The sequence below is a fragment of the Oncorhynchus masou genome, chromosome 18, assembly GCF_036934945.1.
Source record: "Oncorhynchus masou masou isolate Uvic2021 chromosome 18, UVic_Omas_1.1, whole genome shotgun sequence".
NCBI classification, from domain to species: Eukaryota; Metazoa; Chordata; class Actinopteri; order Salmoniformes; family Salmonidae; genus Oncorhynchus; species Oncorhynchus masou.
Window position 1 is genome coordinate 38,018,464 of NC_088229.1, and position 27,191 is coordinate 38,045,654.

Here is a 27,191-nt window from a genome sequence, read left to right on the forward strand (position 1 = left end):
TTCAGTGATTTTTGCAGTTCGTTCCAGTCAGTGGCAGCAGAAAACTGGAAGGAAAGGCGACCAAAGGAAGAATTGGCTTTGGGGGTGACCAGTGAGATATACCTGCTGGAGCGCGTGCTTACCTAGCAGAGACTTGTAGATAACCTGTAGCCAGTGGTTTTGGCGACGAGTATGAATCGAGGGCCAGCCATCGAGAGCGTATTGGTCGCAGTGGTGAGTAATGTATGGGGCTTTGGTGGAAAAACGGATGGCACTGTGAAAGACTACATCCAGTTTGCTGAGTAGAGTGTTGGAGGCTATTTTATAGATGACATCGCCAAAGTCAAGGATCGGTAGGATGGTCAGTTTTGCGAGGGTATGTTTGGCAGCATGAGTGAAGGAAGCTTTGTTGCGAAATAGGGAGCCGATTCTAGATGCTTAATGTGAGTCTGGAAGGAGAGTTTACAGTCTAGCCAGACACCTAGGTATTTGTAGTTATCCACATATTCTAAGTCAGAGCCGTCCAGAGTAGTGATGCAGGATGGGCGGGCAGGTGCGGGCAATGATCGGTTGAATATCATGCATTTAGTTTTATTTGCGTTTAAGAGCAGTTGGAGGCCACGGAAGGAGAGTTGTATGGCATTGAAGCTCGTCTGGAGGCTAGTTAACACAGTGTCCAAAGAAGGGCCAAAAGTATACAGAATGGTGTCGTCTGCGTAGAGGTCGATCGGAGAATCACCAGCAGCAAGAGCGACATCATTGATGTATACAGAGAAGAGAGTCGGCCCGAGAATTGAACCCTGTGGCACCCCCATAGAGACTGCCAGAGGTCCGGACAACAGGCCCTCCGATTTGACACACTGAGCTCTATCAGAGAAGTAGTTGGTGAACCAGGCGATGCAATCATTTGAGAAACCAAGGCTGTTGAGTCTGCCAATAAAAATGTGGTAATTGACAGAGTCGAAAGCCTTGGCCAGGTCGATGAGTACAGCTGCACAGTAATGTCTCTTATCGATGGCGGTTATGATATCGTTAAGGACCTTGAGCGTGGCTGAGGTGCACCCATGACCAGCTCGGAAACCAGATTGCATAGCGGAGAAGGTACGATGTGATTCAAATGGTCAGTAATCTGTTTGTTAACTTGGCTTTCGAAGACCTTAGAGATGCAGGGTAAGATATATATAGGTCTGTAGCAGTTTTGGTCTAGAGTGTCTCCCCCTTTGAAGAGGGGGATGACCGTGGCAGCTTTCCAATCTTTGGGAATCTCAGACGATACGAAAGAGAGGTTGAACAGTCTAGTAATAGGGGTTGCAACAATTTCAGCAGATCACTTTAGAAAGAGAGGGTCCTGATTGTCTTGCCCGGCTGATTTGTAGGGGTCCAGATTTTGCAGCTTTTTCAGAACATCAGCTATCTGGATATGGGTGAAGGAGAAGTGGTGGGGGCTTGGGCGGGTTGCTGTGGAGGGTGCCGGGCAGTTGACCGGGGTAGGGGTTGCCAGGTGGAAAGCATGGCCAGCCGTAGAGAAATGCTTCTCAATTATAGTGGATTTGTCGGTTGTAACAGTGTTTCCTAGCCTCAGAGCAGTGGGTAGCTGGGAGGAGGTGCTCTTATTCTCCATGGACAGTGTCTCAGAACTTTTTTGAGTTTGTACTGCGGGATGCAAATTTCTGTTTAAAAAAAAGCTAGCCTTAGCTTTCCTAACTGCCTGTGTATATTGGTTCCTAACTTCACTGAAAAGTTGCATATCACGGGGGCTATTCGATGCTAATGCAGAACGCCACAGGATGTTTTTATGCTGGTCAAGGGCAGACAGGTCTGGAGTGAACCAAGGGCTACATCTATTCCCGGTTCTACATTTTTTGAATGGGGCATGCCTATTTAAGATGGCGAGGAAGGCACTTTTAAAGAATAACCAGGCATCCTCTACTGTTGGGATGAGGTCAATGTCATTCCAGGATACCCCGGCCAGGTCGATTAGAAAGCCCTGCTCGCAGAAGTGTTTTAGGGAGCGTTTGACAGTGATGAGGGCTGGTCGTTTGCTCGCAGACCCATTACGGATGCAGGCAATGAGGCAGTGATCGTTGAGATCTTGGTTGAAAACAGCAGAGGTGTATTTGGAGGGTGAGTTAGTTAGGATGATATCTATGAGGGTACCCGTGATTACGGATTTGGGGTTATATCTGGTAGGCTCATTGATAAATTGTGTGAGATTGAGGGCATCAAGCTTAGATTGTAGGATGGCCGGGGTGTTAAGCATGTCCCAGTTTAGGTCACCTAGCAGCACAAGCTCAGAAGATAGATGGGGGGCGATCAAATCACATATGGTGTCGAGAGCACAACTGGGGGCAGAGTGTGGTCTATAGCAAGCGACAACGGTGAGAGACTTGTTTCTGGAAAGGTTAATTTTTAGAAGTAGAAGCTCAAATTGTTTGGGTACAGACCTGGATAGTAAGACAGAACTCTGCAGGTTATCTTTGCAATAAATTGCAACACCGCTCCCTTTTGCAGTTCTATCTTGTCAGAAAATATTATAGTTAGGAATGGAAATTAAGATTTTTGGTGGTCTTCCTAAGCCAGGATTCAGACACGGCTAGGACATCCGGATTGGTGGAGTGTGCTAGGGCAGTGAATAAAACAAACTTAGGGAGGAGGCTTCTAATGTTAACATGCATGAATCTAAGGCTTTTACGGTTGCTGAAGTCAACAAATGAGAGAGCCTGGGGGATGGGAGTGGAAGTAGACACTGTAGGGCCTAGATTAACCTCTACATCACCAGAGGAACAGAGGAGGAGTAGGATAAGGGAACGGCTAAAGGCTAACAGAACTGGACGCCTAGTACGTTCAGAACAGAGAGTAAAAGGAGCAGATTTCTGGGCACGGTAGAATATATTCAAGGCACAATGTACAGACAAAGGTATAGTAGGATGTGAATACAGTGGGGGTAAACCTGTGCATATAGTGATAATGAAAGATCGCATTTAAACCAGGTGATGTCACTGTGTATGTGGGAGGTGGAACTAAATTGTTAGCAGAGGCGTGTTGAGCAGTGCTAGAGGCTCTACAGTGAAATAAAACAATAGTTACAAACCAGAACAGCAATCGACACGGCATGGTGACGTTAGGGAAAGGCATGCGTAGCCGGGTGATCATACAAGTCCAGTACGTGGCTTCAGGTAGCTAGCGGCACGGGGCTAGCAGGCTAACAGAAAGGCCTTAGAGGGATGACGCAACGGAGGAAAGTCTGTTGTGGCCGCCTCGTGCAGTTACATCAGCGGACGGATCAGCAGGACTCCGTGTGGTAAACCAGGCCAATTGGCAAAATATGTATGGTGGCCGAAGAACTATGTCCGAAGGGCCTCTTAAGCCAGCAGTCCAATGTGCTTTAGATAGCTAGCAGGCCGCAGATTAGTGGCTGTGCGTTCAGGGGTCGTTAGCTGCTATATCCCCTTGGGTGCGTCCTCAGTCCCCTCCTGTACTCCCTGTTCACTCATGACTGCACGGCCAGGCACGACTCCAACACTATCATTAAGTATGCTGATGACACAACAGTGGTAGGTCTGATCACTGACATCAATAAGACAGCCTATAGGGAAGAGGTCAGAGACCTGACAGTGTGGTGCAAGGACAACAACCTCTCCCTCAACGTGATCAAGACAAAGGTGATGATCGTGGACTATAGGAAAAGGTGGAGCCAAGCCTGTAGCGTCATACACAAGAAGACTCTGCTGTAATTTCTGCCAAAGGTGCTTCAACAAATTAGTGAGTAAAAGGTCTGAATACTTATGTAAATGTAATATATTTTTATTTATTTAATAAATTAGCAAACATTTATTAAAAAAACAAACAAAAAAAGTAGTTTTTCCTTTGTCCTTATGGGGTTTTGTGCATAGATTGATGAGGGGAAAAAATCAGTTTTAGAATAGGACTAACCTAACAAAATGTGGAAAAAGTCTAAATACAATGTCAAAATACTTGTCAAAGGCAGTGGGTGTGTGTGGTGTGTGTTTATATATATTTTTCTCTGTTTCAACATTTCCCTTAAATTCGCGAATGTCACCGGAGAAAGCATCCAAGAGAGCAAAACAGCTCTATTCGTCTCTGTATGTGTTGGCCATCTATTTAATGCTGTCTGGTCCAAATGAGTATTAGATTGTTGCCACCCATAGCATTGAATGCAAGGGAAGCCTGTAAGCATTTGGCCTCCCTTGATAAAAAAACTTTCACAAAATAGTAGCCAATCAGTGTTGAGCTAAACTGAGTTAGCTCAACTTTGAATGGTCCTGGCGCACCCAAAAAAAGTGTCAAGGAAACCAGTTTTGATTTGGCTTCACTCCAATCACAACACCTAGATTGTATACATCATTGATAGAAACTCATTATGCATCTCGTTGTGTTGTTGTCCTCCGGTGGTTAGCTAGCTAAACTTGTCCCTTTCCTAAATAAACCATGAATGGCGATGGGGATTTGGACTTTAAGTTTTACTTAATTCTCCGTACTGGCCAATGATTATAACAGCAATTCTGATCCCACCATGAGTTCATACATTGTGCCCCTGGTCTGAGAGAGGATGGAAGTTCAATATGTAGCTAGATGTAGGCTAGAAGGCTCATGCTAGCTAATGTTTCCCTTGAAAGGAAGTTATGCTAGCGAGCAAGCATTTTGCCAGGTAGTTTAGGACAACAACAAAAAGTTTGTACTGTATGACACGAGTGATATACTCTTTTGTCAACATGAAAGAGGAGGAAGGCATTGACATTTCCCTACAAGTAGCTTGAGTCAACATGTTTTTTCTACTTGCACGCTCACAAATCAGAACCATGGACAGCCACATCATATTTCGCTTTGATTGGAGTAAATTGTTTTTGTTATCTTTTAGTTGTCATTGTATTAGACTAAGCATAGGTGATTTGATGATATTGAAATGTTTAAGTCGAAATGGTGCTGGAATAGTGGAGGCAGCTCCTATTTTCTATGTGACTTGCAGTAACTCTCTGTGGTTCTAAATCAATAGTTTAGTGGTCTGAAAATGTCAGAAACATTAACCTACAACATGGTCAAGCAAGTTATGTAATGGTTTGTTACATGCAATATGCTTTGTGGACTTCACCGGACATAGGTTGCTCTCCGATTTTGTATGAAACAAAGGTGTGGTTGAATTTATTCTGCCACTGTCTTCTTATTGTCTCTGCCTTAAGCCTATAGATCAGGGTCGCAATGCATATGAACTAACTTAGAGCAAACAACTCAATTATCACAACACATACAGTACCAGTCAAAAGTTTGGACACACCTACTTTGAAGGCAGTCATCAATGACCTTGGACCACAGAAGGTATTTGCATTGTCTGGTGACAGACAATGCTGCGAACATGACGGCTGCTTGGTCTAAACTGGAGGAGCCCTACCCTCACATCACACCCATTGGCTGTGCTGCTCATGCATCGAATCTGCTCCTCGAGGACATCATGGCACTGAAAACAAGGAATACACTCTACAAGAGAGACAATGAAATGGCTAGGTATGTGAAGGGTCATCAACTTATAGCAGCAATCTACCTCACCAATCAAAGTGAGAAGAATAAGACCACCACATTGAAGCAGCCCAGCAAGACCCATTTGGGTGGTGTTGTCATCATGTTTGACAGTCTCCTGGAGGGGAAGGAGTCTCTCCAAGAAATGGCCATATCAAGAGGATCCTCCTGGATAATGTATTTTGGGAAAGAGTGGTAAGCAGCCTGAAACCTATAGCAGTAGCCATTGCATGGATTGAGGAAGACAATGCCACCCTGTCTGATGTTCAGACTCTGTTTGTAGATGTAAGAGTAGAAATCCATACTGCCCTGCTCATTTCACTGTTGCTCCAAGCAGAGGGAACTGCAGTGCTGAAATACATCAACAAGTGTGAAGACTTCTGCCTGAAGCCCATAAGGAAGTACACTTCCAAGCAAGGGCTTTGGGATGGAGATGCAATATGGCAGTCATGCCAACATATCTCATCTTGTGGAAGGAACTTTGTGGATCTGAGGCTCTTTCCCCTGTTGCCTCCATCATCCTCCAAATCCCACCAACATCAGCCACCTCAGAGCGCAACTGGTCCTTGGTTAGGGAACACACACACCAAAACACGCAACAGGCTGACCAATACAAGGGTTGAAAAATTGGTGGCCATCTGGGCAAAACATACTTTTTTTTTGAGCCTGACAATGAGCCATCCTTAACAAGGTTGGAGAGTGACAGTGAAGATGAGGCCTCAGAGTCTGATGTTTAAGAGGTGGACATTGAGAAGGTCCAGGGAGAAAACATGGAAGCCTGAGAGGAAGACAACCAAAGCTTTAGTTTCTAGACTATCATTTTACAGATGTATGTTGAAAACGTTTTTGGGAGATACGATGGATCATTGGAGATCATTCAATATTCCCTTTTGTTGTTCAGTGAAATCATCCCATGTGAAGAGTCAACTCATTTTAATTAGTTAAAGTTCAATTCGTACCTAAATTGTTTATTTTATTTCTATTGTTAGGATTTAATCACTTGCAATTATGCCTACTGATGAGGTAAAAGGTTTACGTTTCTGTCTCCATATGATGTGGTAAATATATCCAATGCAAAAAAACATATACATTTAAATAGTATTAATAATAATTTGTATGTATTCCAGTTAAGTCCCATGGAAAGTTTCCACCTCTGAATAATCCCTGAAATGTGCAACCTAGGTGGTACTAAGTCAGAACAGTAGGTACAATTATTAGTGTGAGGCACATGGGCTACTAACAGCTTACTACAGAACATTCACTTAGTATTACTTTCTTAGCTACAGTATGTATACACATCTTATTATTACATAATTATTACAATTTATGCAGCAGCATACAATACATTTCTTTGGACTCACCTTGTTGTGCTGTGCTCATTTGAACAGGAAGGTGGCGCAGCAGTCCTTCGTGGGGAAATTTTGTCATCAAACTTTGTCATCAGTCTGGAATTCTCTGGATTTATGGTGCTTTCAAGACAAAAAAAACAACAAAAATAAACAAGGTCGAATCATGACGTCAGTGATCTTCAGGTCTGAGCTCTAGAAAGAGGCCCAAATTCTCGACTTGCAATTCCGAGTTGGATGACCATTCAAAACTTATTTTCCCAGTCAGAGCTTGAGTTCCCAGTTGTCTTGAACTCACTGAAGTTAGATTTCCCAGTTCCAAGTTTCAAGTTGAGCGCAGCAGAAGTCAGCATGGCCAATGTTGAATGTTTATCCTTTTAAGCTCGGAAAAGAGACCCTTAAACCCAAACTTGTGACCACACACCCACTCCACTGAATAGCAGACTAGTGATTGATTTGCAATGCTTGCAGTTCGCCACTAACTCCTTCCAAACCACTCATTGTTGAATTTGCGATTTCCAACTTGTTGTGCAAAGTTTATGTCCAATGACTGATGAGCACCAATACATTCTATTATTTCTCTTCATATGACAAGAATTAAAAAGCATTTGCCATTAGATTGTTGACTTGATTCATAATGACTGCTAGCTAAGATTTTGAAAGTCTGATGTTGACATGATCAGTCCAATCAAAGTTACTGTAGATATGTGATTTGATGTAATTTTATCTGTGGCCAATGACCTATTTTATTTAACTATGCAAGTCAGTTAAGAAAAAAAATGTATTTACAATGAAGGCCAACTCTTGTGTTACAGCCTGGAATCGAACCAGGGTCTGTAGTGATGCAGTGCCTTAGACCGCTGCGCCACTCGGGAGCCCTTGAGCCTGCTTTGATGGGCACTTCTAATGTGACTATGGCAGCACCTAAGGGGCTTGAATTTAAACTTCACCATTAGATATGGCAGAACACTGAGCCAATCACAGCGCAACTAGAAAACATTACCCAATCACGGCACAACTCAAGAACATTACCAACCCCAACGCTCCGTATTTTCTACTGGCTGCCCCACCACCACAGAAAACACTATGCTAAAACACCTGCATTTGAGCTGCCTTACTCAAGAAAGCAAAAAATAGACCATGTTTGTATGCAGCTTTATTAACTCAATGATTATTATATATATATATTTTTTACAATGTTTGCAAAGTGATAGGTGACATGTAATTACATGCAAAACAGGCTAAAAGAGTGGGGCTTAAACATGTGGGGCTCTCACCTGCCCTGAATGACGGGTCGTCACTGGCTGTCCCACAGAGAAAGACAGACTGAAACCATTACCACACATTTGACAGCTAAATTACACTTTTATATCATATAACTTAACTCTAATTTATGTGAGGGAGATACCCTATTTGTATTGTTGTTTTTGTTGTTTCAGCAGTCATATTTGGTACTCTTAAATCATTTATTACTTTGAAGTGACACAAATGGATAATTAAGCTTTTGAGCAACAAAAAATGTGATATTTAATTTGAGACTTAAAGGTTTTGCAGTATGAATGACTTGCATTAGCCTATATTGTATTATTGACAAACAAAAACATGTATGATGTGTAACTATTTGCCATTTTAAAGTGTTAACTCATGGTTGCAAAAGTGCCACCGATTCAAGATTGACCCAAAATAGATTTCTAGTGACTGCAACAACTTAGCTTGCCCTGAACCATACTACAATGTGAATAGTCGTACTCAAATACAGTAACAGCCAAGACTATACACCAATAAACTTAAGATCCATTACTCATAACTCCAAACTAATGAGGTCATTAAATCAGTCTGTTACAGTGAGGAGGCTACATGGTTAAAATGAGAGAGAGAAAAAAGAGAAGAGTTATCAAGTAACAGATATCCGCACCATGTACAAACAGTTATTGTCCAAATTGTTTTGGTTTTTAATTACAAGTTGCAACCTCAACTTAACTATCCTAAAAAGTAACGAAAGGCTTGACCCATTAAATGTTCTTGCCAACCAAGTGATGTTGGGTAACTTGAATAGCCAGATATTCAGATAGTTTACTATATGCTGGTTCAGAGGGGTTGGGTTAAATACGGAAGACACATTTCGGTTGAATGCATTCAGTTGTGTGACTGACTAGGTATCCCCTTTTCACTTTACCTACTGGCATACAACAACCCAGGAGGTGGCACTTATGATCTGTGCAACATGCCCCAATTCTCCTTACTCCCAGCATAGCTTCAGTTCCTGCCTCTTTATATCAAGTTTGAGGTTTGAGAAACCTCGGAGCGGCCCTCAGCGGATGTGAGCCATCTCCTCCAGAAAGGGAGTCTTCATGCAGCCAGTGCAAAGCTGGTCCATCCACAGGGGCGCCTCGTGCTGCAGGGGGGTGCGACGAGGGTAGAAGGTGTAGGAGAGGTCGTAGTTGAGCAGACAGCTGATGGATGCCATGTAGAGGTCAGAGAAGCGACACAGACGTCGGGAGAAGAAGGTGGGGTTGTGGCAGGTGCGGAAAATGCTGCCAAAGTGAGGGTTGAACAGGTTCTTGGTCACAGCTCTGAGGGGGAAAATGAAAGAAAGGGCCGAAGGAAGCTCATAGGTCTGTACGAAGCTTGCCAAGTCAAAATTACACAGAATCCTTAAGGTCTGACTAGCTGTCCGACGGTTTTGATAAATTAAGTACAATTGATCTACTATAACTAGACTCACCGAAGCTCTTCTCTTTCCTTCAACCAATCCTGTAGAACTTCCTTTGACTTTGGATCTCGATGTACCTGCACAGGTTCAATAAAAAATGTTTCACTTGAATAACTTCATCTCAACATTCAAGAAAAACATGGTGTCAAGTGTCTCCATTCTCAATTGCATGGCTGATGGGTAGAAAAATCATAATATTAGCTTGTTGTAGTCATGTTTTTTGCGTGGGTACAATTATTGGGAATACATCCCATAAAGGCAAGAGACCCGTCATGGTAAATGCAAGCCGTAACTTAACCTATTGCTTTGATCTCACAGTTTGCTGAGTTCTATGTGGTAAAATGCCCAATAGTGTACCTGCATGCGTTCCAGTAGACCGGTGAGTGCCTGCAGCCAGGTGAGGCTTTGTGCATACTGCTCCGTATTCACCACCCTGGTCTCCACCTCCAGCTCTGGTACTATGGCCCCTGTCCGCCAGCCATGACGCAGCATCAGGTCCTGCAGGAGAGCATGAGCAGTCAGCCCAGCACAACGATTAGCCACAGCATGCCACAAGTTATTACATTGTAAGCACAACAATGCGAGGCACAGTCCTTGAAACACAATCAATTCATGTGTGTATTTCTTGTGTTCTGAAATCACATTTACACTGCCTGTATCAGTAACCAAAAATTCTGACATAATATAGTATGACTCACTGCCAAGTCACTGTACAGATGATCTCCAAAGTAGAGCACCTTGGATCCCCTCCATCCTGTGAGCCTGAGAAAGTCAAACAGGTTGCCCTACAACAAGGAGACAGCATAATGAATGTCACTAGGAAAGATGATTAAAAAGGTCCAATGCAGAAATTTTGATCTCAATAATCAAATCAAATTTTATTTGTCACATACACATGGTTAGCAGATGTTAATGCGAGTGTAGCGAAATGCTTGTGCTTCCAGTTCCAACAATGCAGTAATAACCAACAAGTAATCTAACTAACAATATCAAATCATTTATGGGTAACAATTAAGTAACTTTCCCTGATGGTTAAAAAAAATATATATAAAAAGCTTTTTACCAAAGAGCAATTTCTCAAGCAAGAATTTAGATTGACCACTGAGACAGTCCTGAATGGGGAGGGGAAAACGAGAAAAAAATTACGTATTGGCAGAAAGGTTTGGAACACTTTCTAATTGGTCTATGAACAAATTTAATCGCCTGGCCTACCAGGCAGGCCAAAACCACATCCCACCAAAAACAGGCAAAAATTTCAGGTGATCTTTTCAGATAGCTCTTACACTAAAAGGGCATTATCCTAATTTTCATAATTTTATTCCAATCTCCTAGTGTGGACATATACACTGAGTGCAAAAAACATTAAGGTCACCCTCTCTATCGATGACAGACCAGGTGAACCCAGGTGAAAGCTATGATCCCTTGTTAAATCAACTTCTATCAGTGTAGATTAAGGGGGAGAGACAGTTTAAAGAAGGATTGTTAATCCTTGAGACAATTGAGACATGGATTGTGTATGTGTGCCATTCAGTGGGTGAATGGGCAAGACAAAAGATTTAAGTGCCTTTGAACGGGGTATGGTAGATGGTGCCAGGTGCACCGGTTTGTGCTGTGTTATTCATAATTAACAGTTTTGTAGACCAAGAATGGTCTACCACCCAAAAGACATCCAGACAATTTGACACAACTGTGGGAAGCATTGCAGTCAATATGGGCCAGCATCCCTGTGGAACGCTTTCAACACCTTGTAGACTCAATGCCCAGACAAAATGAGGCTGTTCTGAGGGCAAAAGGGTGGAACTCAATATTAGGAAGGTGTCCTTAAAATGTTTTGTACACTCAGTGTATATGAAAACACACATTTTTTTTACTACACTGGGCCTTTAAGTTGTAATGCTTGAAGTAAAAACGGGAGGAAATAAGGCAAAAAAAGGACTGTGGATTGGCAGAACTATAACATGACTAATGAAAATTAATATAAAGATGTGGTCTTCCACCAAATTCTGCTGAGGCCTTAGCAGCAGAAAACTATTGGCCTTGACTGTGGGCCAATCTGCCAATGATGTTGGCAGTGCTCTTAGGGAGAGAGGAAAAGTACTGCATGGTTACCATGTCCTACTGTGGCAATTAGGGTTGCAAAGCTACTGGTAATTTACCAAAGTTAACATAATTAACAGGTAATCTATGTCAGTCTATGGTAACTTCAGTAATTTAAACTTGAATAACAAAAAAATGTATTCATATATTGAATTTTTTTTAAAATCTGTGTCCATGTGTTTCTAGTGGATAGACCATATGGTTCAAGAGGAACTATTTACTTTTTTTACCAACTGCCACCAGTTTGGTGAAAAAACATTTACAATAAAAGACATAGTAAAATAAATGTGTGTAAAAAAGTAAGGATATTTTATGCAGAAACCCTCATTAAAACACCAATGGTATTCACCAAGTTGATAGTTTAGATTTAGGATAATGCTTTACAGTTGTCATTCAAATGTTTAGTTTAAAATCATCTTATTTGATTATTTTATATTTACATGTGACAAGACCACACAGAGGGCCAGAGATAATTACAGTAATCTGAAGTACCCAAAAAGGCCACACAAGATATAATCTGATAAAATACAAATAAAAACTTTAAAGTCACCCAAATTCTGGTAGTTTACAGGCAAACTTTGTTATTGTCCAGTAATATACCCTCCATTTGCAACCCTAGAGGCAATACATGTCACAGCATCAAAATATAATCCACTTTTCACTAAACCTGATCCATTTCCAGCTACAACAGAAACTAACTTCAAGGACAAGACTAACATCTTTGCGTAGACTTCAAAGGCCATCTTTGTAAGACCAGCATTACTCAGACTAGGGACATTTGATTCAGGTTGATTAAATAGTAACTTGGACTAATGTTCCACACATCAATAGTCTTGCAACACCAAGGTTGTGGGTTCAATTCCCATGGGGGACCCGTGCGCAAAAGTACGTAAATGTACTGTAAGTCGCAATGGATAAGACCATCAGCTAAATGACTCAAATGTAAAAATGTCATGCCATTCCAATCATGTCATTAATTTCCCACAGTAAAAGGATCAAATGCGACATTGACATTGTGAATCTCACAAATGACCACTACCTGAAACGCAAGTCCTGGTAAGTCCAGCAACTGAGTTAGTCACTTTGCAATTCAAATGGACAAGTTCATAATTTACAAGCTGGCATAGAACTTTGGCCCACACTCTCACGTATCATTTTGCGTATATATACACAGCGGATTTGAAAGTATTTAGACCCCATTACTTTTTCCACATTTTGTTACATTACAGCCTTATTCTAAAATTAGTTTTTTTCCTCATCAATCTACACACACTACCAAACGACAAAGTGAAAACAGGTTTTTAGAAAATTTAGCAAATGTATTTTAAAAAAGAATACCTTATTTACATGCAGTAATTATTCAGACTCATTGCTATGAGACTTGAAATTGAACTCAGGTGCATCCTGTTTCCATTGATCATCTTTGAGCCGTTTTCTACTTGATTGGAGTCCACCTGTGGTAAGTTCAATTGATTGGACATGATTTGGAAAGGCACACACCTGTCTATATAAGGTCCCAAAAGTGACAAGTGTATGTCCGAGCTAAAACCAAGCCATGGGATCGAAGGAATTGTCTGTAAAGCTCCGGAACAGGATTGTGTTGAGGCACAGATCTGGGGAAGGGTACCAAAATATTTCTGCAGCATTGAAGGTCCCGAAGTAGAGTTGCCTCCATCATTCTTAAATGGAAGGTGTTTGGGACCACCAAGACTCTTCCTAAAGGTGGGCGCCCGGCCAAACTGAGCAATCAGGGGAGAAGGGCCTTGATCGGGGAGGTGACCAAGACACCGATGGTCACTCTGACAGTGTCACATCTGGAGGAAACCTGGCACTATCCCTATGGTGAAGCATGGTGGTGGCAGCATCATGCTGTGGGGAGGTTTTTCAGCGGTGGAGACCAGGAGACTAGTCATGATCGAGGGAAAGATGAACGGAGCAAAGTACAGAGAGATCTTTGCTGAAAACCTGCTACAGAGCGCTCAGGAGCTCAGACTGGGACCAAGGTTCACCTTCCAATAAGACAACGACCCTAAGCACACAGCCAAGACAACGCAGGAGTGGCTTCGGGTCAAGTCTCTGAATGTAGCTTGTAGCTTCAAACCTGATATTTCAGGGGGGTTTTCTTCATATATTTGCTAAAATCAATTTTTGTTGCTTTATCATTATGGGTTGTGTGTAGATTGAGGGGAAAAAATTGATTTAATTCATTTTAGAATAAGGCTGTAACGTAACAAAATGTAGAAAAGGTCAAGAGGTCTGAATACTTTCTGAATGCACTGTATAAAGTAATATTTCTGGGTAATGTCTCCGCTCCTACCTGTTTGTAGATCTGGCCCTTATCCAAGCTCTTGATCTTGTCCCACTGAAGGTCCCCGTTGCCATCCAAACGCCTGAAAGGTCTGCAAGTAGAAAATATGATCAGGTCACACAATGACTTGAACAGTATGTAGAATGCTCTCATTTTCTGTAAATTTATGTAAAGACCAAGGTTATAGAATTTAGACACTTCTTGGTTGGGAGTATAAATATATAGAGTATCAGACTTACTTGCCACAGTTGTTGAAGAAGTGTGGTTTGTCAGCTTGAACAATGACAACATCAAAAAAGTCCCTCCAGTCCTTTCCTACCATGTATTTCATCCCTTTGTCTCTAAATAAAATCGGAAAACAGCTGGTTAGTGAACAACCATGAAATGTACAGTTACTGTTGAGCTGAAAGTGCCCACAGATGGCACATCCATAAGGTTAACAATTTTTACAAATAAAAGCAAAGCTTCCCCCGAAAGTCAATTGAATTAAAATTGCCAAAATTATATAACCTACTCCTGTGTATGCAGAAATAAATAAAATCATTCAAAATAGGCTACTACACCAGAAAGCATGATTTGGCCACGGAGGAACATTAGCGTCTTTAAAATAAAATAAATAAGCTGTGGATTGTTTAAATCACATTGCCTAAAGTCGTAAGGACCCGCAATTTGGGCAGCGTGCGCGGCAAATACCAAATAGATGATTGTTACAACTGTCAGTGAGAGGTAGAGAGCCCCAGCCAGGCATATCGCAATATTTCAAAATACAATCGTGAGAAAACGTACTTTGGAAGGCAAATGGCTATATTGCTGTAAAGATAAGACAATAAAAATCCTCATCTGTCTTTTAGTTATCAAAATTCTCAACTAAATTGAGCGACCAGTATAGCCTATTTTATTGGCACCAGAAGAGAGCACAGGCCATATCCCCAGAGAGTGCGCATATTCACTCTCTATCATTGTTGGGTCAGTGCCACATGAGTTTGTTTTTGGACAATAATTTTCTCCTCCAAGTTAGATGGACATCATATTGTATGTGTCTCCCCGTCTCATAGGCCTATTCTATGGATCAGGCAACGTTGTTTTTATTGATCTGTTTGTCAGCAGAGTCAGCTACACTGTAAGTTGATGTATGAAAACATTCTGCTAATGCCTCTAGTCATATAAAAGTGTAGTAGGATGGCATGAAATATGTTTATAAAAAAAGGCCAAATTCTTCCCGTGCAAAGAAAGGATAATCTACAATAGCATAGATCTCCTCTACAACACGCTCAGCCTCGCATTGAACAGTATTTTCTTGCGAACAGTGATCGAGTTATATCATTAGCCTACATTATGACTATCCAATCTACTCATCACATTACAAATAGTAGGCTCTCTTACATAAGTCTGCAAATGCGAGGATGCATGGAATAATTTATTATAAAAGGTGCATTTTTATGGTGAACATGCGCTTACCCAAATAACTTGAAAGCGCACGCCGCCACCTTTGCCTGAATGTACAGCACCAGTCAAAAGTTTGGACACCTACTCATTCAAGGGTTTTTATTCATTTTTACTATTTTCTATATTGTAGAATAATAGTGGGGACATCAAAAACTAAGAAATAACACATATGGAATCATGTTGTAACCAAAAAAAAAGTATAAAACAAATCAGAATATATTTTATATTTGAGATTCTAAGTAGCCACCCTTTGCCTTGACAGCTTTGCACACTCTTGGTATTCTCTCAACCAGCTTCATTAGGTAGTCACCTGGAATGCATTTCAATTAACAGGTGTGCCTTGTTAAAAGTTCATTTGTGGAATTTCTTTCCTTCTTAATGCTTTTGAGACAATCAGTTGTATTGTGACAAGGTAGGGGTGGTATACAGAAGATATACTGGTATACAGAAGAGCCAGTTTCATCATAGCGCTTGGTGGCTCATGTGGACCACCACAGGAAAGGAAGATCCAGAGTTAAGTGGATAAGTTCATTAGAGATACCAGCATCAGAAATTGCAGCCCAAATAAATGCTTCAGAGTTCAGGTAACAGACATCTCAACATCAACTGTTGAGGGGACTTCGTGAATCAGGCCTTCAGTCTAATTGCGGCAAATAAACCACTGCTAAAGAACACCAATAAGAAGAAGACTTGCTTTGGCCAAGAAACATGAGCAATGGACATTAGACCGGTGGAAATCTGTCCCTTGGTCTGATGAGTCCAAATTTGAGATTTTTGGTTCCAACCACGGTGTCTTTGTGAGATGCAGAGTAGGTGAACGGATGATCTCTGCATGTGTGGTTCCCACCGTGAAGCATGGAGGTGGTGGTAATGGTGCTTTGCTGGTGATACGGTCAGTGATTTATTTAGACCACAATTTATTTAGAATGCCATCCCATCTAGTTTGTGCTTTGTTTTTCAACAGGACAATGACCCAACACACCTCCAGGCTGTGTAAGGGCTATTTGACCAAGAACGAGAGTGATGTGTGCTGCATCAGATGACCTGTCCTCCACAATCACCTGACCACAACCCAATTGAGATGGTTTGGAATGAGTTGGACCGCAGAGTGAAGGAAAAGCAGCCAACAAATGTTCAGGATATGTGGGAACTCCTTCAAGACTGTTGGAAAAGCTTTCCATGTGAAGCTGGTTGAGAGAATGCCAAGAGCAAAGCTGTCATCAATGCAAAGGGTGGCTACTTTGAAAATATAACATTTTTGCTTAACACTTTTTGGTTACTACATGATTTCATATGTGTTATTTCCTAGTTCTAATGTCTTCATTATTTTTGTACAATGTAGAAAATAGTAAAAATAAAGAAACCCTTGAATGAGTATCTGTATCCATACTTTTGACTGGTACTGTATATCTCTGATTTATTTAACTGTCAGTTTGATTTGGTTGAGGGTGACACTTACACAAAGCTAAATGGGCTGTTGGTTATAAGGAAGAGCTTCTTGCCATGGCTGGCCAGACGGTGCAGAACTGCATATGTCTCATCTCCTCTGAGAATATATTTCTCTGTGGGAGGGAGATGAAAGGGTCAATTCAGACAGGAATATCCCCTTCCCTTGAGTATTTCTCAAGTATGTAAATATTCCACTTCCGTCAGAACGTGTTGTCCCTTGGAAGAAACTGATAGCTTTGTCCAGTGGGAAACAGTCATGTAGCATTTAAGCAAAATACAAAGGTATTTAAAGTAATTGTGAGACTGTGGTACCGCAGAGTATAAAGATACATTTTATACTGTCTTCAAATGCCCTCTCCTCTCAATTCCTGACAAACCTGAACTCCGTAAACACATCTTTAAACAAAACATATTAACATTATAAATTGTCAAGGGTACAGTCATTATTTTGCACTCTAAAGTATGTTTGCAATATTTGATCAATTATCTTGACTTACCCTTAGCAATGGTTTTGGAAGAATCAGATTTAAAATACTTGAAAAATATTAGTACTTCTTATCATAACCCCAAAACTATTATCTGCAGGGCAGTTAAATTGCTTTCCTGTTTATGTTTTCAAATACAGAGAAATAAACAGTGGATCAAGACAACACTGCTTTTTATTTAGGGGATTTTAACAATGTTCTGTTTAAAAGAACCTGCAATCTGGGCATGGGTGAGATGGGGAGCATCCAATACAAACAAATGAGATATAATGTCTAAAACCAAAGATGAAAAAAATAAAAATAAATAGTACATCTCACCCAAGTCTTGCATTATCCACTTGTACATGTAGCCTTTGATATGCACCATTCCAATGGCATCCTAAGGAAAATTAAAAGAGTGTGGATAAGCTCAACTTTCACTGAGAATGTTTGTATACAGTTGTCTTGCTCAAGGTCTAAAAGACATTTCTGACCGAACACTTTTGTGGGCTTACTACTCCCACCTAAAAGGACATTTAACCAGCCATGTTTCTCCTCTCTTGGGAGAGATCCATTGAATGTTTGCGGAGCGTGCTGTAAAGATCTAGCATTCCTGGAATCTTGCCACTCACTTCTGTAACTGGAAAGTACAGTTTGTTTAGAATCAATCATAGAATCAATCATAGAATCAGCAACTTAACAAAACAAGGCCTGGTTCGATGTGGGTGTGTTATGTTCGCTATATTAATATATATTTGATGTTTTTTTTGCAGGGGTGGTCTTAGTCACACAATTTTACATATTGGTAAGATGCTTGGCGTAGTACTTTGAAGTAGCTGCACTCGGGACTGATTTCTGAGAACATGTCTATAACTTCATCGGCAAGTTGTAAAACTATCGTAAATAATGCACAAGCTACATGCTGTTTCATCAAATCAAATTTGATTTGTCACATGTGCCGAATTCAACACCTTAGTGAAATGCTTACAAGCCCTTAAATCAACAATGCAGTTAAGAAAAATACCTAATAAAAAAAGTAACAAATAATTAAAGAGCAGCAGTAAAATAACAATAGCGAGGCTATAATCAGGGGGTACCGCTACAGAGTCAATGTGCGGGGGCACCGGCTTCGAGGTAATATATACACATGTGGGTAGAGTTATTAAAGTGATTTATGCATAACAGAGCGTAGCAGCAGTGTAAAAGGGGGGGGCAATGCAAGTAGTCTGGGTAGCCATTGATTACATGTTCAGTAGACTTCTGGCTAGGGGGTAGAAGCTGTTTAGAAGCCTCCTGGACCTAGACATTAGCGCTCCGGTACCGCTTTCCATGCGGTAGCAGAGAGAACAGTCTATGACTGGGGTGGCTGACAAGTCTGACAATTTTACAGCCTTCCTCTGACACCGCCTGGTATAGAGGTCCTGGATGGCAGGAAGCTTGGCCCCAGTGATGTACTGGGCCGTACGCACCCCCCTCTGTAGTGCCTTGCGGTCGGAGGCCGAGCAGTTGCCATACCATGCAGTGATGCAACGAGTCAGGATGCTCTCAGTGGTGCAGCTGTCGAACATTTTGAGGATCTGAGGACCCATGACAAATCTTTTCAGTCTCCTGAGGAGGAATAGGTTCTCTCATGCCCTCTTCACAACTGTCTTGGCGTGCCTGGACCATGTTCATTTTAGATGTGGACACCAAGGAACTTGAAGCTCTCAACCTGCTACACAACAGCCTCATAGATGAGAATGGGGGGGGGGGGCACTTGGTCCTCCTCTTCCTGTAGTCCACAATCAGCTCCTTTGTCTTGATCACGTTGAGGGAGAGGTTGTTGTCATGGCACCACACGACCAGGTCTCTGACCTCCTCCCTATATGCTGTCTCGTTGTTTTTGGTGATCAGGCCTACCACTGTTGTGTCATCTGCAAACTTAATGGTGTTGGAGTCGTGCCTGGCCATGCACAGGGAGTACAGGAGGGGACTGAGCACGCACCCCTGAGGGCCCCCCATGTAAAGGATCGGCATGGCGGATGTGTTGTTACCTACCCTTACCACCTGGGGGCGGCCCATCAGGAAGTCCAGGATCCAGTTGCAGAGGGAGGTGTTTAGACCCAGGGTCCTTAGCTTTGTGATGGGCTTTGAGGGCACTATGGTGTTGAACGCTGAGCTGTAGCCAAAGAATAGCATTCTCACATAGGTGTTCCAGGTGTGAAAGGGCAGTGTGGAGGGCAATAGAGATTGCGTCATCTGTGGATCTGTTGGGGTGGTATGCAAATTGGAGTGGGTCTAGGGTGTCTGGGCTAATGGTGTTGATATGAGCCATGAATGGCTTTTCAAAGCACTTCGTGGCTACAGACGTGAGTGCTACAGGTCGGTAGTAATTTAGGCAGGTTACCTTAGTGTTCTTGGGCAGGGTCTATGGAGGTCTGCTTGAAACATGTTGGTTTATAGACTCAAACAGTGAGAGGTTGAAAATGTCAGTAAAGACAGCAGAGTACACGTCCTGGTAATCGGTCTGGCCCTGAGGCCTTGTGAATGTTGACCTGTTTAAAGGTCTTACATCGGCTGCGGAGAGCATGATCACACAATCATCAGTTGGTGCTCTCATGCATGTTTCAATGTTACTTGCCTCAAAGCGAGCATAGAAGGAATTTAGCTCATCTGGTAGGATTGTGTCACTGGGCAGCTCTCGGCTGTGCTTCCCTTTGTAGTCTGTGATAGTTTGCAAGCCCTGCTACATCCGACACTGTCTGTTTCATGGTTCGTCGGAGGGCATAGTGGGGCTTCTTATAAGCTTCCGGGTTAAAGTCCCGCTCCTTGAAAGCGGCAGCTCTACCCTTTAGCTCAGTGCGGATGTTGCCTGTAATCCATGGCTTCTGGTTGGGTTTGTACAGACAGTCACTGTGGGGACGACGTCGTCGATGCACTTATTTATGATGTCAGTGACTGATGTGGTGTACTCATCAATGCCATCAGAAGACTCCCTGAACATATTCCAGCCTGTGCTAGCAAAACAGTCCTGTAGTTTAGCATCTGCTTCATCTGACCACTTCTTTAAAGACCGAGTCACTGGTGCTTCCTGCTTAAATTTTAGCTTGAAAACAGGAATCAGGAGGATAGAATTATGGTCAAATTTTCCAAATGGTGGGCGAGGGAGAGCTTTGTACGTGTCTCTGTGTGTGGAGTAAAGGTTGTCTAGAGATTCTCTCTCTCTGGTTGCATATTTAACATGTAAAACGGATTTAAGTTTCCCTGCATTTAATTCCCCGGCCACTAGGAGCGCCACCTCTGGATGAGCGTTTTTGCTTATGGCAGTATACAACTCATTGGGTGCGGTTTTAGTGCCAGCATCGGTCTGTGGTGGTATGTAGACCGCTACAAAAAAATACAGATAGAAACTCTCTTCGTTGATAGCGTGGTCTACAGCTTATCATGAGATGCTCTACCTCTGGCGAGCAAAACCTTGAGACTTCTTTAGATATACGTCCTTTTAGTTCATCCAATTTAATTTCCAGGGATTTTATGTTGGCCAGTAGCAGCAACTTTATGTACAAAATAAGTTTTGAAAAAATGAACAAAATATCACGGTTTGTTAAGAGCCCATGAAATGACAGCCATCCTCTCCGGTGCCATCAAACCATTATCATCACCCAAAACCACTAGCTAGCCAAGTTCCATCTGTGTTTGTCAATGAAGCTAGCTAGCAGGCACATTGAGCAGCAGGCCACGTTAACTAAATCAACTTATCAAGTCACTGACGAGTGGCAAAGAGCTTCGGTGACGTTTTGTTTTGAACGTTCTCACTATCTATTACCGGAGTGAGAGGCTGTCTGGCAGTGCTTAATAGTAAATCATGTTACAAAACAGGTTGTGGTGAGACACAAGGGGGCCATACTTGCCAACATTAGAAAAGTTTAGGTTTAACTTTCTCTCAGTCTTAAAATGGGCATCAGTCAATTAAAATCATTGACGTAGTTGCATGTGATTAAATGCTATTCTCATTACATAACCTGGCACATTTAGCCCTATGCTAACTTTAGCAGGTCACAGTGATTATTTTCTTGTAGCAAATCCTGCATCAGCCGATCAAAAATCTTAGACGTTATATCCACCAACCAATGGCATTTCTTAGAATAGGTCAATGTGGCCACCAGAGGGCTATTTTAAACCTTCAAATTCAAGGTTTACTTTTGTTCCGCTTGGTCCTTCTCGTGTGTTTGAGTGCCAATATTGCATGATGCCTCGTTGACCTGACAAAATTCAAAAAGGCACATTTTCATATATGACAAAATCCCACATTGTTGCTCATCTGTTTCACTGTGGTTTTCGAGTCAAAGCGGTTGACTAAAACCAGTGCACATTAACCGTGGGTTCGAGCCCCCTCGCATAAAGCATATTTGTTAAAGAAAACACTGTTCACTGCTGGTACTCGATGCTCGATTCAAATAACATGTGACAACGTGGATGATTACAAAAATGCATATGAAACATTGTACATGTAAACTAGCCTACACATCTATGCAATTTGGTGACCAAGTTTAACTATTTTAAGAAATGGCATTTGTTGGTGGATATAAAGTCTAAGATATTTGATAGGCTGATGCAGATATTGATGATAAAAAAAGATCGTGGGGGCTGTTTTGTTTGACTTCAGTTCAGCTTTTGACATTATTGATCAGTCTGCTGCTGGAAAAACCTGTGTGTAATGGCTTTACATCCCTTACTATATTGTGGATAAGGAGTTACCTGTCTAACAGAACACAGAGGGTGTTCTTTAATGGAAGCCTCTCCAAAATAATCCAGGTAGAATCAGGAATTCCCCAGGGAAGCTGTATAGGCCCCTTACTTTTTTCTATCTTTACTATCTTTACTAACGACTTTTGAGTAAAGCCAGTGTGTATGTATGCGGATGACTCAACACTATACACGTCAGCTACTACAGCGACTGAAATGACTGCTACACTTAAAGAACTGCAGTTAGTTTCAGAATGGGTGGCAAAGAATAAGTTAGTATTAGTAATATTTCAAATTAAAAGCATTGTATTTGGGACAAATCATTCACTAAACCCTAAACTTAAACTAAATATTGTAATAAATAATGTGGAAATTGAGCAAGTTGAGGTGACTAAACTGCTTGGAGTAACTCTGGATTGTGAACTCTCATGGTAAAAACATATTTATACAATTGTAGCTATGCTAGGGAGAAGTCTGTCCATAATAAAGCACTGCTCTACCTTCTTAACAGCACTATCAACAAGGCAGTCCCTACAGGCTCTAGTTGTCGCACCTGGACTACTGTTCAGTTGTGTGGTCAGGTGCCACAAAGAGGGACTTAGGAAAATTGCAATTGGCTCTAAACAGGGCAGCACTTCTGGCTCTTGGATGTACACAGAGAGCAAACAATAATATGCATGTCAATCTCTCCTAGCTCAAAGTGGAGGAGAGATACACTTCATCACTACTTGTATTTGTGAGCGGTGTTGACATGTTTAAAACACTGAGCAGTCTGTTTAAAAGCTTAGCACACAGTTCAGACACCCATACATACCTCACAAGACATGCCACCAGAGGTCTCTTCACTGTCCACAACAGACTATGGGAGGCGCACATTATTACATGGAACACTATTCCACATCAAGTAACCGATGCAAACAGTAGAAATACACTTTATGGAACTGCAGGGACTGTGAAGCAACCCAAACATAGGCACAGACCCATGCATACATACGTACATATGATAACATACACACACACACACAGATTTTGTGTTGTAGATATGTGGTAGTGGAGTAGGGGCCTGAGGGCACACACATAGTGTGTTGTGAAATCTGTTATGAATGTATTGTAATGTTTTTAAAATGGTATAACTGCCTTAATTTTGCCAGACCCCAGGAAGAGTAGCTGCCTTCCTTGGTAGCTGCCTTGCTGCCTTGGCAGCAGCTAATGGGGATCCATAAGAAACAAACACATTCAGTTAGCAGTGCCAATAGCCTGTGAATCAGCCTGCAAGAGGAACTCCAACAAGAAACCCCTAATTAATTGTATTCATAATTTCCAAGGTTTTTGCTGCATTTCAACACACAAACACAATAAATATAATTCTACATTTCAACGGGGAAAACGCATGTAAAATTGGAACCCTTGCTACAATCGGCAAGAAAAAAACAAACATTATCCCATTAGCAAAAATACATGAAACTTTAGAAGCTATTTTGAATACATTTTCTTCCTAGAGACAGCATACATTAAGGGGATACTGCTTTGAATAAATAACCAAATTAAAAAAGGCTAAAATGTTATCAGACAGCGACGATATGTAAACAAGTCTGAGGCACTGCGTCATGTGGGCAGGTCTGTCTCACTGTCTGTTGATTCTGCCACACAGTTGGATAGAGAGCAATCAGCGCAGTTTTTTCTCCATGCATGACAATTGTCCCTAGGTTTTACCATCCCATGATAGATGGCATGATCGAAATCAAAATACAACCCTCAAATATCCAATGAATCTAGGAATGTAACAGCTTCCCTAAATCTCACAAAAGTGTTTTGGAAAATACTGACTATGACCAAATTTGTATTTTTTTAACATTAAAATCAATGTTAATTTCAAATATCGAGTTCAGCAGCTAATTATAGTCAATGAGAAGATAAAATGGTATGCGACTTTTGGGTTCTCAGGACACAGATGGGGAACTTTTCACTATGTCTTGACAGCATTTGAACAGACCACAACACACTGGTAACGTGGCAGGCACCAAAAGCTACCTCACCGACGTAGATTGTCTTTCTTGAGCCCAACCTTTTCCATTTAGACACACTAAGCATTAGTAAGTGGCTCCACTTGAAGGGGAGGGAGGGAGAGGAGGAATAAAATAGCTTTTGGCACACTGACTGACACAGCATGAAAAACAAAGTTAGCCCACATTCTCAACTGCCATGCACAATGGTAGACAACAGGAAAATTCACAGACATTGACTTCGGTGCAACAACTCAGGAGTCAGGGTGCAGCAATTAACTAAGTTTTTAGTTAAAAGCCTTGTATTTTCAGAACCAGCTATTTGCCCACATTTGAAAAACTGGTCCTACTTTGATGTCTGAATTAAAATAAAGTATTATCTTTGGATTCATGTTTAGTTGCTGAATGCACTCACCGAAACATCTTTGTAGAGATGACCAGGGTCATATTCAATGTCATTGGAGATGAAGTAGTCATTGGCAGCTGCCAGGAGAGTCATCTCTGGGATGGAGAAAACATCCATGAACTGCTTCATCACTGGACCCTGTAAGATAACGTTAGCCCAACGGGATAGAAGACACACCAAGTTATACATATTCATGCACACCAGTCAGTTAATAGATTTTTATTCCCGTAGTATAGTATGAGAACACCGACCATTTGGTTTGGAGGGTATTTAATCAAGTGGGCAAATAAACTCAACTTCTCCCAAGGCACTGAGAGAACAGAGCAATAAATGAGTCCGACCATGTCTATTTCTCCAGGAGCTGGCCTAAAGTCTCCATAGGATTCTTTGTGGTTAAAAGAAAGAATGTGGTTTAGAGCAGGTCACGGACATGGTAAGACGTGTCTTATAGTTACTGACATTGCAACTAGAATTAATTGCAATTGTGAACTATTTTACTTTAAAGATCATCACTTTTGCATGCTTTTTCAACATTTAGGCCTGTAGGTCAAATATGTTTATGCACAATCTCCGATCCTTGTCTAGCTCATCATCTAGCTCATCTGTTCAGGAAGATACAGGCAAGTGATGTCAAAGAATGTGGTGAAGTAGTGACCTTTCCATAGAAGCCACTGACTTCCTGAAGAGGGACATGGTGAGTTCCACCATAGAGCTCCAAAACCTCATCATCTGGAACAGGCTTCAGACCCCTGTGGGAATTAACATCTCTTTCACTATGGTCTCTGGACTACAGTATTTAATCCATGACATAGCAATAGCAAAGAGTATTGTTATTAGAAAAAAAAAATTGTTTTCCATATATTCACCGAGCAAGTAACTGACCTGTATACAGTCCCCGGCTGGATGTAATGGAAGGCATCTATTTTCATCAACAGTCCCTGCACAGAAAACTATTTTATTAGTTCAACTACCATTTCACTCTAGTAAAAAAAATTGTAAAACTATTCCAGCTAATTTCAAACTTTTCCTGTTGAATGTTTATACTATTAGCTTTTATACAGGAAAAAAGCACTTACCTTCTGAATGTCATAGTGGAGACCACGTGCAGCGAAGTTGGGAATATAGTCATACTTGCTAATGCCCTCTGGATACTGTTTGGGGAGTTAAAAGAAACAATTTAACAAATTCAAACAAACGTGCATCGTGAACCTTTGTATGAGAATATGAGGCAAACAGCATCGCATTTCCATCAGACACACCTTGTAGTGTTTGACAAGGAAGTCTCGAGCTGTGTTGTAGATCATTGTATCAAGAGTGTTGGAGTACAGAGCGAGTGTGTAGTCATAGTCAAAGCCATAGATGTCCACTTCGTCCAAGTCAACCTCATTGTTGGCATAGATGGTGGAGGGGTTCAGTAAGTTACAGACACCTGGAGGAATCAGATCTGCAGAAAAGGAGGGGGGACATTAAACAAAATACCATGAACAGTCTTCATGAAACGTCTTCAATGCATTGTGTGGGTAAACTGAAGTCTGGACAATTTTGGGCAGTAGGGGCCTTTAGTTAAAAATGGCCAAAGATGTACTTCATTAGGTTATGAACATTTCACTCACAGTTAGCACATCCTTCAGAGTTTATTACAGACATAATAATTTGAATGGGAGGGGGGTGTTAATATAAAAGACTAGGTTTATTGGTCAATCTGATTCTAATCAAGGGGGGAATTTTGTTACTAAAATGACAAATTAGAGGTTGAAAGGTTTCCAGAGTGTAGCAATAATAAGATGATATGGCAGGAGTCTAACATTTGTCAACTGACAACCAACAATCTATCTGGTATGGATGGAAAAACAGTATTGACAAAAGGGAAATGGGTTAGTGATTAAAAAGTTTCAGTTGGCAAAACAAACTAACATATTTTAGGCAAACTTTAACATTTACATAAAAACATCTTACCGTGCACAAGCCGTTTCATTTCATTATATCTTGACCAAAGGTAAGTCTTGGAGTCAATCTGGAGTCCTGTAGTGAATGCCCTTTCAGACAAGGTAGGCGACACCCTCTGGTTGTTGCTCGCTACGTGTCTGTGATTTGCGGGTGATGGAGAAGTTGGGATGGCTGTGGATCGTACAGGCTGGATACCTAAATCTGATCCACAACTTTGTTCATCTTCGCAGCATTTCCCTATTTGTGTGGTCGGACCTGTAGATGCCACGCTACCACAAGAAGCCACATAAACTTTGCAAAGCGACGTTGACTTACTTGTCTGCCATAACGCATGGCTAAACATTCTTATTTTTTGACAGGACATTAGTACTTGGCATTTATCAGAGTATCTTCAGAACGTTATCTCACCCACAAAATATGTAGTGAATAGCCTACAATAGCCACTGAGTCTGATGCACAAGTAAGATCCAGTGCATATTCGACACTCTCATTGCCGGACAGATTTTGGGGCGGAGTCAGCTCTCTCGCTTCGCCTCTTCCTCTGTGGTATCAACATCCTCATCGAATCACGAGCGGTGAGACGATGACTGATTTCACGTTCAGCCTATTATGGTGGGAAAGAATGCAGTCTTCCCAAAACGTGTTTCCCATGCACACACAGTTCGACCTACGCCTGCTACGTGACTGATCTAAGCTTCCAGCTGGCAGAAGCATCTCATGTTTTATTTCATGGATGAAATATTTATAAAACATGGGAACCATAATTTCATTAAATT

At 41.5% G+C, this 27,191-nt stretch overlaps 1 protein-coding gene across 1 annotated transcript; it reads right to left on the reverse strand.

Annotated features, from left to right (window-relative positions):
- Positions 1-8,001: 8,001 nt before the first annotated feature.
- On the reverse strand, positions 8,002-27,125 carry LOC135504533 (5'-nucleotidase domain-containing protein 2-like). Its single transcript, XM_064923214.1, has 14 exons — positions 26,425-27,125; positions 25,728-25,912; positions 25,545-25,619; positions 25,351-25,406; positions 25,124-25,217; positions 24,478-24,606; positions 17,674-17,734; positions 16,881-16,983; positions 14,215-14,316; positions 13,985-14,066; positions 10,269-10,355; positions 9,928-10,068; positions 9,583-9,647; positions 8,002-9,430 (listed from the first exon to the last, which is right to left on the reverse strand). The coding sequence occupies exons 1-14, from the start codon at positions 26,777-26,779 to the stop codon at positions 9,169-9,171; spliced, it is 1,797 nt and encodes a 598-aa protein (XP_064779286.1). The 5' UTR covers positions 26,780-27,125; the 3' UTR covers positions 8,002-9,168.
- Between the last annotated feature and the right edge of the window lie 66 nt (positions 27,126-27,191).

Bases quoted from the DNA above. Each gene is read 5' to 3' on its own strand.
- LOC135504533 (XM_064923214.1), bottom strand. From the start codon at position 26,779: ATGTCCTGTCAAAAAATAAGAATGTTTAGCCATGCGTTATGGCAGACA. The intron at 24,607-25,123 runs GTCACTACTTCA...GTTATCTTACAG, and splicing joins TCAGTGGCTTCTATGGAAAG to GGTCCAGTGATGAAGCAGTT. The intron at 10,356-13,984 runs GTAGGAGCGGAG...TCCTTGTTGTAG, and splicing joins AGGGCCAGATCTACAAACAG to GGCAACCTGTTTGACTTTCT.